At 39.5% G+C, this 14929-nt stretch overlaps 1 protein-coding gene across 2 annotated transcripts in view; it reads right to left on the reverse strand.

Annotated features, from left to right (window-relative positions):
- The window catches only part of PLPP1 (phospholipid phosphatase 1), a 120041-nt gene that overhangs the window by 48083 nt on the left and 57029 nt on the right, over window positions 1–14929 (reverse strand). The window contains exon 2 of one of the 2 annotated variants that reach the window (XM_060142963.1): window positions 1129–1280. The exons of the other annotated variant lie outside the window; for it this stretch is intronic. Coding sequence (XP_059998946.1) covers window positions 1129–1280 — 152 coding nt within the window. The remainder of the gene's footprint in view (window positions 1–1128; window positions 1281–14929) is intronic. 2 annotated transcript variants of the gene reach the window in all.

Consider the following 14929-nt stretch of genomic DNA (forward strand, 5'->3'; position numbering starts at 1 on the left):
CTAGATTAAACAAACCACTGATTTCTTAAAACTTCACTATACTGTAGGAGAGTCACCAACATTACGGCAAAATCTCTCAAGTTTCATTCCAGCACCTAGGACATGTCAGGGTCCATGGCAACAGTGAGGATACCAAGATGAACAAGGCACCACCTCTACCTTCAAGGAGCTCAGAGTCTTGCAAAACCAACATTTGTATAGCAGAGGTTTTCTTTTATTAATTATACACCACAAATTATGAGTTGATTAACTTTTAGTGCTAACAAGGAGCTGTGATCATTCTGCAATAAGACATTAAATTTCTAAATCAAGAAGATTTGTTTTGTTTTTTAATAAACTCCAGAACAGACAAGCTAGATATGCTATTATCTTTTTGGTCTATCTCCTGGATGAGACCATATTTTCTGCTTGTAACACAAATCTTATTTCTAAAGTTACAAGTTATGGAGCATAAAACTAATTAAAGTCATAGAATCCGAGTCAAGTGATTATAAAAATCATGTAGTCTAATTACTTGATATCTTCTCCCCAGAGCACATTCCCTAAGCATTCCCACCTGAAATCCTAGGAAACAATAATTACTACAGTGTTTTAGTACCAGTAAAAATTCTTTGTCGTGTTCACTTCTAATTATATATAGAATTCAGGCTCTTCTATTTCTGCCGTTATCTAAAAATTCTTTAAAGTAAACTAAACATGGGTTAAATGAAGTCTTAACACCTGTTAAGACTTTTCTAGAACTCAGTAACTAAAAAGTCAGTTCATATGCACAGTCTCAATAAATTATAAAATAATATCCTAGGTAAAAAGTATGCTAGAAATACACTGATACAATAGTCATCTATTGCATTATTACTGAAACAATAGCAAATTAGAGCTCTAAAAAAAATCACAGTGACTTAGAAAGGTTAGCATAAAACCTACACATGTTCAGTAAGGTTCTTCTGATTATACATTGTTGCTCTTTTGGCCCCACTTAAAATAGCTGAGATTATTTTGATCAAATAACATTAAAGGTTAAAAAAACACATTGTTTTAGAGGGTTATACATTCAATCATTAACAGGTTAACACAAAACTAAGCCAATTGCCCAAAAGTGATAAACTTGGAAAAGTGGATTTAACTTACAACGATAATACTGAATGGAATGATTATTCCACCTAATAACGGATAAGGTATGGTGTCTTCTTTGTAAGGGTACTTGATGGACTCATCATTACAGAATAATCCTCGTTGGAAAGGGGTATGCCTTGAAGTAAGAATTGCAAAAGGCAATCCAGCTAGCAAAAGGAATAAATGAAAATATCATTAAAAAGGAATATCAAAACTAATTAATGGTGATAATTATCCCAGAGATGTTTAAAAATACATTTGCCACAAAAATAATAAGAGCACATGGAAAAAGGAAATGCAGCAACACATGCAACAGAAGTTAGAAAAATTATAGTTTAGGGTACAGATCTTTTCTCTACAGGAAACAATGCCTCCAAATCCTCTATCAACCAATTTAACCAAGAGCAACTTCTTCCCTTTGTTTCTGCCCAAATACACTAAACTGATTTTAGGGGAAAAAAAATCTCTTCTCATGCTCTTGTTGTCATTTAATCATAGGGTTTTCAACACTATTTTCAAACCACTTTGTCAGGAGCTTTACTTCCAAAAGGTTGCAAACAGCATTTTGACATTCCCCACTTTATCTTGACATTACTACCATATTTGGTCAGGTCACAGTCACTGGCTAAGCTATCAGAGTATCTAAATAAAGTTTATCCACTCATTTCTGTACTGTCTACAGCAAGTTTAGAGCTGCTATGAAAAGGAGTCTAAACCTAAACCAAGCTTCTTAAGAAAAGATGGACAACAGAGTCAAGCACAAAAGCACCTAAAAGAGCTCTCTCTTTTTTTCATCATCAATGTTTTCCCTAAAGATCACGTCTCACACTCATCTCCTCATCTCAAAATGTCTAAACTTTTGTCTAAATGTGAACTTTAAGAATTCAGTCCTCCTTTACTTCATCACTGCACCCAGCATCCTGATTAATACTAACCAGGACTGCTTTCTAAGAGATAGAGTTTAGCAGAAACCCTCAACATGAGTTCTGCTTCAAGACTTTTCCAGGTATGGATGATTCCCTAAGTGACCCATTCTCCCAGCAGTAATACCATAATAACCACTAAGCTAACATACTCACTGTATATTCAGGTTTTCTTTCCATGAAGCTCCAAGTCTTGATGACCATTTACAGTTTCTCATCAACTCTGCTAAGCCCTAAAGGCTCAATGACAACCAAGCTTCTGCCACTCTGCCTGATGCATAGACTACAAGTATCAAATGTGTTCAATCTACAAGGGCCAAATGAAAAGGAGAAGCCCATTACTGGTTCTTTTTATTTACCTTCCTGTTTTTCATTTAGACTCTGAATACATAAACCAAAGTTTATTTTTTTGTGTTAACCAATTAGCCAAGCTGTTAAACCATTAGAAGTCTTTATGATGCAAGCAGTGGCCAAGATGGCAGAGAAGGAAGACCCTGAGCTCACCTCCTTCAACAGGCACAGCAAAATCATGATTATTTACAGAGCAACTATCTATAAGAGTGACCTGAAGATTAGCAGAAAAGATCTTCTACAGCTAAAGCTATAAAGAAGAAACCACAACAAGACAAGTAGAAAGGGTGAAGATGCAGTATCGTCATCACCCATATTCCCAGTGTAGGCAACCCACAAATGGGAGAATAATTACAATTACAATTGCAGAGGTTCTCCCCAAGGAGCGAAAGGTCCTAGCTCCACATCAGGCTCCTCAACCCGGGGGTGTACACAAGTAATATGAACCTCCAGACTGTTTGGCTCTGAAAGCCAGTAGGGCTTACTTCTGGGAGAGCCAGAGGGCTGTGGGAAATAAAGACTCCACTCTTAAGAGAGCACAAACAAAATCTCATATGTTTCAAGACCCAGGGCAGAAGCAGTTATTTGAATGGAGCTTGGGTAGGACCCACTTGCTGATCTTGGAGAGACTCCCAGGAGGCAGAAGGCAACTGAAACTCTCTCTGGGAACAACGACACTGGCAGCAGCCATTTTTGGGAAGCTCATCCCACCACCAGGACACTGGTGCTAAGTGCCACTTTAGAATCCTCCCTCTAGCCAGTCAGTGGCAGACCAGCCCTGCCCACCAGACAGCACCAGCCCTGGGATGCCCCAAGCCAGGCAGCTAGGTGGGCAGGAACACAGACCTACCCACCAGCAGGTTGATTGCTGTAGAACCCCCTGAGCCCCCAGCCATCCCAGTACGTGACACCACCCACCATAGGACCCAGGACCCGAACCCACCTACAAGTGGGCCACCACCAGCACTGGGACCCCCGGGAACCACTCACATACACACACACACACACACACACAGCTAGTCGTCTGACCCAGCCCCACCCACCAGTGGGCCAGCACTAGCCCCAGTCCCGGCCTCACACACCAGGGGTCTGGCACCAGCCCTGAGATCTGATGGGCCCCAGCCCCACCCACCTGTGGCAGACACCACCCCCAGAACCCCCAAGGCCCTGCAGCCACAAACTCTGGGCCCAGGCACTGCCCACAGAAGGCCAACACCAGCTCCAGAACTTTCAGGCCCCACAGCCAAAGACCCCAGGAGCTGGTTCTGCCCATCAGTGGGCCGGCACTAGCCCCAGGTCCTCCTGGGCCCCGACTCTGCCCACCAGCAAGCCAACCCAAGCCCCAGGACCACCACAGCCCCCCACAGCAAGTTGTGTAAAGACCCGGCCCACCCACTAGTAGTCTGGCACCACCCCAGACACCCAGGGCCCTGGCCCTGCCCAACAGCAGGCCAACACCAGCTGCAGGACACCTTGGGCCCCTTGGCCAACCAAGTCAGAATCCAGCCAACCACCTGCAGGCCACTAGCAGGTTGGGTGGTGGGTGGCCATGCAGCCAGTCAAGCCATGACCCAGCCCCACCCACCACCCAACCCCATCCACCAGCAGTTGGCAGCCTCCACACAAGGCAGGGCCTGGCAACCAACAGGACTGAGGGCCACCAACGTACACCGGTACACCCACAATTGTCAGCCAGCCACAAAAGAAGGACCCATGCAGCCCCTATAGAGGGAACCCATAGAACACAAAGCTCTGGTGACCAGAGAGGAGTATGCTGCTGGGCCACATAGGACATCTCCTACATAAAGCCACTTCTCCAAGATCAGGAAATGTAACCAACCTACCAAATACACAGAAATAAAAACAGTGAATCACGCAAATTGAGGAAACAGAGAAAAACATTCCAAGTAAAGAAACAAGATAAAACCACAGAAGAACTAAAAGTGAAGTGGAGATAAGCAACCTACCTGAAAAAGAGTTTAAGATAATGATCATAAAGATGTTCAAGAACTTGTGAGAAGAATGAATGAACAGTTAGAAAATATAAAGAAGAACCAAACAGCACTGAAAAATGCAATAACTGAAATAAAAAATACTCTAGAAGGAATCAACAGAACATTATATGATACAAAGGAACTGGAAGGCAGAATTGTGTAAATCACTGAAACTGAACAGAAAAAAAAAAAAAAGAATAAAAACAAATGAGGAGAGTTTAAGAGACTTCTGGGAAAACATCCAGGTCCAGGAAGCACAGAGAGTGTCAAACAGGATCAACCTAAAAAGCAGCCCACCAAGAACATTATAATTAAAATGGCAAAAATTAAAAATAAAGAAACAACATTGAAAGCAGCAAGGTAAAAGCAACAAGTCACCCACAAGGGAACCCCCATAAAGCAACAAGTTACCTACAAAGGAACCCCCATAAAGCTATCAGCTAACTTCTCAGCAGAAATTCTGCAGGCCAGAAGGGAGTGACACAATGTATTTAAAGAGATGAAAAGTAAAAACTACAACCAAGAATACTCTACCCTGCAAGGCTTTCACTCAGATGTGAAAGGGAGATCAAAGTTTTACAAGACAAGCAAAAGCTAAGAGGTCAACACCAGTACAAGCTTGGACTACGTAACAAATTTTGGCACAGCCAGCCAGGATCCTTGCTACTCATGGCTAGCCAGCCTGATCAGGGAATTTTCGGGTAAGCCCCTAGCAGTTGCCAGGATCACTTGTCCTGAGGACCTTCCCTTCAAAATGGCCCAAAGCCAGAAACTAACACAAAAATGAAAAGCAATTATACTCCAATAAAGATATAAAATTAAAAAAAAATTCCCCAAAGCAGCACCGGCTGCCCCAGTGCTTGGCAGTTGGAAAAAGGAATCAACGTTTGGGAGCAGCTGAAAGGCTCCACACAGTAAGGTTGTTTGGGCAGATAGCTGCAAAGTTGGCTGTGCAGTACAGTTTTGACCTCCGGTTTCTGGCTTTGAAAGTCTTCACAATGGAGCACATTTTATATGCAACTATGGAACAGGCCGCGTGGCTGACGGGGTCTTGGTGCTCCGGCTGGGTATGAGGCCTGAGCCTCTGAGGTGGGAGAGCTGAGATCAGGACAGTGGACCACCAGACACCTCCCAGCCCCACATAATATCAATCAGCAAGAGCTCTCCCAGAGATCTCCGTATCAACACTAAAAACCAGCTCCACACCACGACCAGCAAGGCCCAGTGCCAGACACCCCCTACCAAACAACTACCAAGACAGGAACACAACCCCACCCATTAGCAGAGAGCCTGCCTAAAAACCATAATAAGGTCACAGACACCCCAAAACACACCACCGGACTCAGTCCTACTCACCAGAAAGACAAGATCCAGCTTCATCCACCAGAACAGAGGCACCAGTCCCCTCCACCAGGAAGCCTACACAACCCACTGAACGAGCCTTACCCACTGGGGGCAGACACCAAAAACAACAGGAACTGCGAACCTGCAGCCTGCAAAAAGGAGACCCCAAACACAGTAAGTTAAGCAAAATAAGAAGACAGAGAAATATGCAGCAGATGAAGGAGCAAAGTAAAAACCCACCAAAACAAACAAATGAAGAGGAAACAGGCAGTCTACCTGAAAAAGAATGCAGAGTAATGATAGTAAAGATGATCCAAAATCTTGGAAATAGAATGGAGAAAATACATGAAACATCTAACAAGGACCTAGAAGAACTAAAGAGCAAACAAACAATGATGAACAACACAATAAATGAAATTGAAAATTCTCTAGAAGGAATCAATAGCAGAATAACTGAGGCAGAAGAATGTGTAAGTAACCTGGAAGATAAAATAGTGGAAATAACTACCGCAGAGCAGAACAAAGAAAAAAAGAATGAAAAGAATTGAGGACAGTCACAGACACCTCTGGGACAACATTAAATGCACCAACATTCGAATCATAGGGGTCCCAGAAAAAGAGAAAAACAAAGGGACTGAGAAAATATTTGAAGAGATTACAGTTGAAAACTTCCCTAATATGGGAAAGGAAATAACTCAAATCAGGTCCAGGAAGTGCAGAAAGTACCATACAGGGTAAATCCAAGGAGAAACACACCAAGACACATATTAATCAAACTATCAGAAATTAAATACAAAGAAAAAACATTAAAAGCAGCAAGGGAAAAGCAACAAATAACATACAAGGGACTCCCCATAAGTTTAACAGTGGATCTTTCAGCAGAAACTCTGCAAGCCAGTAGAAAGTGGCAGGACATATTTAAAGTGATGAAAGGGAAAAACGTACAATCAAGATTACTCTACCCAGCAAGGATCTCATTCAGTTTAGACAGAAAATTAAAACCTTTACAGACAAGCAAAGCTTAAGAGAATTCAGCACCACCAGCTCTACAACAAATGCTAAAGGAACTTCTCTAAGCAGGAAACATAAGAGAAGGAAAAGACCTATAGTAACAAACCTAAAACAATTAAGAAAATGGTAATAGGAACATACATATTGATGATTACCTTGAATGTAAATGGATTAAATGCTCCAACCAAAAGACACAGACTGGCTGAATGGATACAAAAATAAGACCCATATATATGCTGTCTACAAGAGACCCACTTCAGGCCTAGGGACACATACAGACTGAAAGTGAGGGGATGGAAAAAGATATTCCATGCAAATGGAAATCAAGAGAAAGCTGGAGTAGCAATTCTCATATCAGACAAAAGAGACTTTAAAATAAAGACTATTACAAGAGACAAAGAAGGGCACTATATAATGGTTAAACGATCAATCCAAGAAGAAGAAATAACAATTGTAAATACTTATGCACCCAACAGAGGAGGACCTCAATACATAAGGCAAATGCTAACAGCCAGAAAAGGGAGAATTGACAGTAACACAATAATAGTAGGGGACATTAACACCCCACTTTCACCAATGGACAGATCATCCAAAATGAAAATAAATAAGGAAACACAAGCTTTAAATGATACATTAAACAAGATGGACTAAATTGATATTTACAGGACATTCCATCCAAAAACAACAGAATACACTTTCTTCTCAAGTGCTCATGGGACATTCTCCAGGATAGATCATATCTTGGGTAACAAATCAAGCCTTGGTAAATTTAAGAAAATTGAAATCGTTATCAAGTATCTTTTCCGACCACAATGCTACTGAACTAGATATTAATTACAGGAAAAAAAACTGTAAAAAATACAAACACATGGAGGCTAAACAATACACTACTAAATAACCAAAAGATCACTGAAGAAATCAAAGAGGAAATCAAAAAACTACCTAGAAACAAATGACAATGAAAACACAACAATCCAAAATATCAGATCAGAAATAAGTGAAATAGAAATGAAGAAAACAATAGCAAAGATCAATAAAACTAAAAGCTGGTTCTTTGAGAAGATAAACAAAATTGATAAACCTTTAGCCAGATTCACGAAGAAAAAGAGGGAGAAGACTCAAATCAACAGAATTAGAAATGAAAAAGTAGAAGTAACAACTGACACTGCAGAAATACAAAGGATCATGAGAGATTGCTACAAGAAACTCTACGCCAATAAAATGGACAACCTGGAAGAAATGGACAAATTCTTACAAAAGCACAATCTTCCCAGACTGAACCAGGAAAAAACAGAAAAAATAAACAAACCAATCACAAGTAATGAAATTGAAACTGTGATTAAAAATCTTCCAACAGGGCTTCCCTGGTGGCACAGTGGTTGGGAGTCCGCCTGCCAATGCAGGAGATACGGGTTCATGCCCTGGTCCAGGAAGATCCCACATGCTGCAAAGCAGCTGGGCCCATGAGCCATGGACGCTGGGCCTGGGCATCTGGAGCCTGTTGCTCCGCAATGGGAGAGGCCACAGCAGTCAGAGGCCCGCGTACCACAAAAAAAATAAAAAAAAATAAATCTTCCAACAAACAAAAGCCCAGGACCAGATAGATTCACAGGAGAATTCTATCAAACATTTAGAGAATAGCTAACACCTATCCTTCTCAAACTCTTCCAAAATATAGCAGAGGGAGGAACACTCCCAAACTCATTCCACGAGGCCACATCACCCTGATACCAAAACCAGACAAAGATGTCACGAAAAAAAGAAAACTACAGGCCAAAGTTCATCACTGATGAACATAGAGGGAAAAATCCTCAACAAAATACTAGCAAACAGAATCCAACAGAACATTAAAAGGATCATACACCATGATCAAGTGGGGCTTACCCCAGGAATGCAAGGATTCCTTAATATATGCAAATCAATCAATGTGATTAAACCATATTAACAAATTGAAGGGTAAAAACCATATGATAATTCAACACCCATTTATTATAAAAACTCTCCGGAAAGTAAGCATAGAGGGAACTTACCTCAACATAATAAAGGCCATATATGACAAACCCACAGCCAACATCATTATCAATGGTGAAAAACTGAATGCATTTCCACTAAGATCAGGAACAAGACAAGGTTGCCCACTCTCACCACTATTATTCAACACAGTTTTGGAAGTTTTACCCACAGCAATCAGAGAAGAAAGAAATAAAAGGAATCCGAATAGGAAAAGAAGAAGTAAAACTGTCACTGTTTGCAGATGACACAATATTATACATAGAGAATCCAAAAGATACTACCAGAAAACTACTAATCAATGAATCTGGTAGAGTAGCAGGATAAAAAATTAATGCACAGAAACCTCTTGCATTCCTATTCACTAAGGATGAAAAATCTGAAAGAGAAATTAAGGAAACACTCCCATTTACCACTACAACAAAAAGAATAAAATACCTAGGAATAAACCTACCTAAGGAGACAAAAGACCTATATGCAGAAAACTGTAAGACACTGATGAAATTAAAGATGATACAAACAGATGGAGAAATATACTATGTTCTTGGATTGGAAGAATCAACATTGTGAAAATGACTCTACTACCCAAAGCAATCTACAGATTCAATGCAATCCCTATCAAACTACCAATGGCATTTTTCACAGAACTAGAAAAAAATTTCACAATTTGTATGGAAACACAAAAGACCCTGAATAGCCAAAGCAGTCTTGAGAAAGAAAAACAGAGCTGGAGGAATCAGGCTCCCTGACTTCAGACTATACTACAAAGCTACAGTAATCAAGACAGTATGCTACTGACACAAAACAGAAATATAGATCAATGGAATATGATAAAAAGCCCAGAGATAAACCCTTGCACATATGGTCATCTTATCTTTGATCAAGGAGGCAAGAATATACAATGGAGAAAAGACAGCCTCTTCAATAAGTGATGATGGGAAAACCGGACATCTACATGTAAAAGAATGAAATAGAACACTCCCTAAGACCATACACAGAAATAAACTCAAAATGGATTAAAGACCTAAATGTAAGGCCAGACACTATAAAACTCTTAGAGGAAAACATAGGCGGAACACTCTATGACATAAATCACAGCAAGATCCTTTTTGACCCACCTCCTAGAGAAATGGAAATAAAAACAAAAATAAACAAATGGGACCTAATGAAACTTCAAAGCTTTTGCACAGCAAAGGAAACCTTAAACAAAATGAAAAGACAACCTTCAGAATGGGAGAAAATATTTGCAAATGAAGCAACTGACAAAGGCTTAATCTCCAAAATGTACAAGCAGCTCATGCAGCTCAATATCAAAAAAACAAACAACCCAATCCAACAATGGGCAGAGGACCTAAATATACAGATTGCCAACAAACACATGAAAGGATGCTCAATATCACTAATCATTAGAGAAATGCAAATCAAAACTACAATGAGGTATCACCTCACACCAGTCAGAATGGCCATCATCAAAAATCTACAGACAATAAATGCTGGAGAGGGTGTGGAAAAAAGGGAATCCTCTCATACTGTTGGTTGAATGTAAATTGACACAGCCCCTATGGAGAACAGTATGGAAGTTCCTTAAAAAACTAAAAATAGAACTACCATATGACCCAGCAATCCCACTACTGGGCAAATACCCTGAGAAAAGCATAATTCAAAAAGAGTAATGAACCACAATGGTCACTGCAGCACTATTTAGAATACCTAGGACATGGAAGCAACCTAAGTGTTCACTGACAGATGAATGGATAAAGAAAATGTTGCACATATATACTATGGCGAATTACTCAGCCATAAAAAGAAATGAAATTGAGTTATTTGTAGTAAGGTGGATGGACCTAGAGACTGTCATACAGAGTGAAGTAAGTCAGAAAGAGAAAAACAAATACCATATGCTAACACATATATATGGATTCTACAACAACAAAAAAAATGGTTCTGAAGAACCTAGGGGCTGGACAGGAATAAAGACGCAGACGTAGAGAATGGACTTGAGGACCCAGGGAGGGGGAAGGGTATGCTGGTATGAAGTGAGAGAGTGGCATGGACATATATACACTACCAAATGTAAAACAGATAGCTAGTGGGAAGCAGCTGCATATAACAGGGAGATCAGCTCCATGCTTTGTGACCACCTAGAGGGGAAGGATAGAGAGAGTGGGAGGGAGACGCAAGAGGGAGGGGATATGGTGATATACGTATACGTATAGCTGATTCACTTTGTTATACTGCAGAAACTAACACAACATTGTAAAGCAATTATATTCCAAGAAAGATGTTAAAAAAAAAAAAACAGAAGAGTTCAACACCAGGAAACCAGCTTTACAAGAAATGTTAAAGGGACGCTCTAAGTGGAAAAGAAAAAGCCATAATTATAAATATGAAAACTATGAAAGGAAAAATCTCATTGGTAAAGGCAAATATATAATAAAGGTAGTAGATCAACCACATATAAAACTAATAGGAAGGTTAAAAGACAAAAGTAGTAAAGTCATCTATATCCAAAATAAGCAAAGCAATACACAAAACAAAGGGATGTAAAATATGACATCACAAACAGTAAACGGGGGTTGGGGGAGGGAGGAGTAAAAATGAAGGGTGGGGGCTTCCATGGTGGTGCAGTTGAGAGTCCACCTGCCGATGCAGGGGACACAGGTTCGTGCCCTGGTCCGGGAGGATCCCACACGCCACGGAGCAGCTGGGCCCGTGAGCCATGGCCGCTGGGCCTGCGCATCTGGAGCCTGTGCTCCGCAACGGGAGAGGCCACAGCAGTGAGAGGCCCGCATGCCAAAAAAAAAAAAAAAAAGATGAATGGATAAAAGAGATGTGCTGTATATATACAATGGAATATTACTCAGCCATAAAAAAGAATGAAATCTTGCCATAAGCAACAACATGGATGGACCTAGAGGGAATTATGCTAAGTGAAGTAAGTCAAACAGAGAAAGACATATGATCTCATATGTGGAACCTAAAAAACAAAACAAGTGAACAAACATAACCAAAGCCATAGATACAGAGAACAAACAGGTGGTTCACAGAAGCGAAGGGGTTGGGGCAAGGAGAGAAACAGGTGAAGGAGATTAAGATGTACAAACTTTCAGTTACAAAATATATGAGTCACAGGTATGAAATGTACAGTGTGGGGAATATAGTTAATAATTATGTTCTATCTTTGTATGGTAATGGATGACAACTAGATTTATCATGGTGATCATTTTGAAATGTACAGAAATATCAAATCACTATGTTGTATACCAGAAACTAACCTAATGTTATAGGTCAATTATACTTCAAAAACAAACTAACAAACTCACAGAGAAAGAGATCAGATTTGTAGCTATCAGAGGCATTGGTTGGGGGAAGGGGAATTAGATGAAGGTAGTCAAAAAGCACAAACTTCCATTTATAAGATAAATAAGTGTGACCACCTAGAAGGGTGGGCTAGCGAGGGTGGGAGGGAGACGCAAGAAGGAGGGGATATGGGGATATATGTATAGGTATAGCTGATTCACTTTGTTATACAGCAGAAACTAACACACCATTGTAAAGCAATTATACTCCAGCAAAGATGTTAAAAAATAAATAAATAAATAAATAAATAGATAGCTAATGGGAAGCAGCTGCATAGAACAGGGAGCTCAGCTCTGTGCTTTGTGACCGCCTAGAGGGGTGGGATAGGGAAGGTGGGAGGGAGATGCAAGAGGGAGGGGATATGGGGATATATGTATGCAAATAGGTGATTCACTTTGTTATACAGCAGAAACTAACACATTGTAAAGCAAGTATACTCCAATAAAGATGTTAAAAAAAAAGATAAATAAGTACTAGCGATGTAATGTGCAACATGATAAAGATAATTAACACTGCTCTATGTTATAAATTGTTAACAGTTCATCCTAAAAGTTCTCAACACGAGCGAAAAAATTTTTTTTCTATTTCTTTAATGTTGTGTCTGTATGAGATGATGGACATTCACTAAACCTACTGTGGTAATCATTAAAAAATAAAATAAATGAAAAAAACCAAGAGTAGCATTCTTAATCTTTCAACAGGAATGAATAAGTTAGTCAGCTACAATGTTAGTATCTAGATACAAGGAGATAAATTTCAAGTTTCCAGTAATATTTTAAAACATTTGAGCACTGGGCTTCTTAACAGTGGTTAAGAATACACCTGCCAATGCAGGGAACACAGGTTCGAGCTCTGGTCTAGGAAGATCCCACATGTCACGGAGCAACTAATCCCGTGTGCCATAACTATTGCACCTGCACTCTAGAGCCCGCAAGCCACAACTACTGAGCCCACATGCCACAGCTACTGAAGCCCACGCACCTAGAGCCCATGGTCCGCAACAAGAAGCCACCGCAATGAGAAGTCCATGCACCACAACAAAGAGTAGCCCCTGCTCACCACAAAGCCCATGTGCAGCAACAAAGACCCAACGCAGCCAAAAATAAAATAAATTTATTTTAAAAAGATAAAAATAAACATTTGAGCACAAACACTTTCACCTCAAACAACAATAAATAAATATCTAGCCAACAAAATATTTATTAAAGAACAGGTTTATACTGTGGCTAGAACCTGAGAATTTCAGAGAATGAAAAAGGGTGCTATAGGAAAGGTATCTCTTACCAATAAAATAAAACAAGATAAATAAATCTAATAACTCTTAGCCTGCAGGTTCATGTTAAAAGTAAAGTATTGCCTTAGCCAATTTTATTACACTAGGTGGGAAGGAGAAGAGAAAGGGAAGTAAATGAAAGTCAGAAAAAATCCTTACACTTCATTTTCACTATGAATTTGAGGGCTTTTTCCCTTAAGGCTCTCTATTAGCAAATGGAGTAATTAGAATTTAATTTATTCTTGCTTCATGTACCATTTATCTAGTGAAGATGCAAATTAAAAAGGCAAATGGTTATTGGTTTTTTTTTTAAGTCTTTAAGATGTTTACAAGTTTCCCAAAGCTATATTTCTAGTAAATGCAACATTAAAAAAAAAAGAAATTAAACTAGAGCTGACTTTGCTAACTGACCCTTATACTACCTCTCACATCTGAATTCAGACTATCCTCTGATTCACCAAATTGTCTGCATACAGAAGAAGGGGTGAAATGCCCAAACCTTTAATACAAATACCACAGTTGCAGCACAAACCTTTTGCACTTAACAGTACACACTGTGGAGGTGAATACTCAGATCTATAATTTTAATTGTCGCCAGCCCTTTGCAATAACTAAACGCTCAGCCTTCAACTCTAACTCAATGATCAAATTTATTTTGTATTTACAAAGAACCTCCACTTCTAGAATTCATTTTACTTGTAAGAACTCTATATATAAAAATGGAAACTTTCAGTGTCTACAATGCATATTTCCAATTTGGTTGAATTTTTCAATTAGCATTTCTTTCTTTTGGAGTAAGAAAAGGTATGTAGTAAAGAAATTAAATCCACATATGATTAGTGTCCAAAACTCAGTAGGCTTTCTATCCTTATTCTCAATAAAAATTTTTATTAATAGACCCAAATATATTTAAAAATGTTCTTAAGCATACCCATTAACAGTTAAGTTGTTTTTTTCCCTTGGACCACAAAAGAAATTACTCTTAGATTTAGAAAAAAAATTTGTGGGAAACAAAATCACAAACAAGTATAATTAGTCTATTTTTAAAAACAGGAATATTCAAGTGAGCAAATATTGAGTGAATCCATTGTGCAAGGAATTCTGTGAAATAATACAAAGAATACAAAGTTGAATAAGGCACAGTACATAATTACAGCAGAGAATAAACAGAGATACAAAGAGCTATGAAGTTTCAAAAGAACACAAACTGGTGAGGCTCTAAGTGGTGATATTCAAAAAGGTGCTGGTTATCAGAGTCAGAATCTCAGTAGAGGGGGTCTGGTATAGAGACAGAATTTGGGGATATAAAGCATCCCTGAAGTCACAGTGGTAAAAGAAATTGCAGAAGTGAAAAGAAGTGAAAGGCGAGGCATGGGGCAATAGCAATATTAAAGGGATGAGCACAGCAAGAGGATCCACTGAGGCAGCAGACTTGGTGGGCTGAGGGAAGGTCAGGAGAAAGCGGCATCATTGAGGCCAAGTCCAAAGACAGCATTTCAGGAGGTGGTGATTGGTCCACAGTGTCCAATGGGTTTTCAATTGCCATATTT

This window comes from Lagenorhynchus albirostris, chromosome 3, assembly GCF_949774975.1.
Source record: "Lagenorhynchus albirostris chromosome 3, mLagAlb1.1, whole genome shotgun sequence".
NCBI lineage: Eukaryota > Metazoa > Chordata > Mammalia > Artiodactyla > Delphinidae > Lagenorhynchus > Lagenorhynchus albirostris.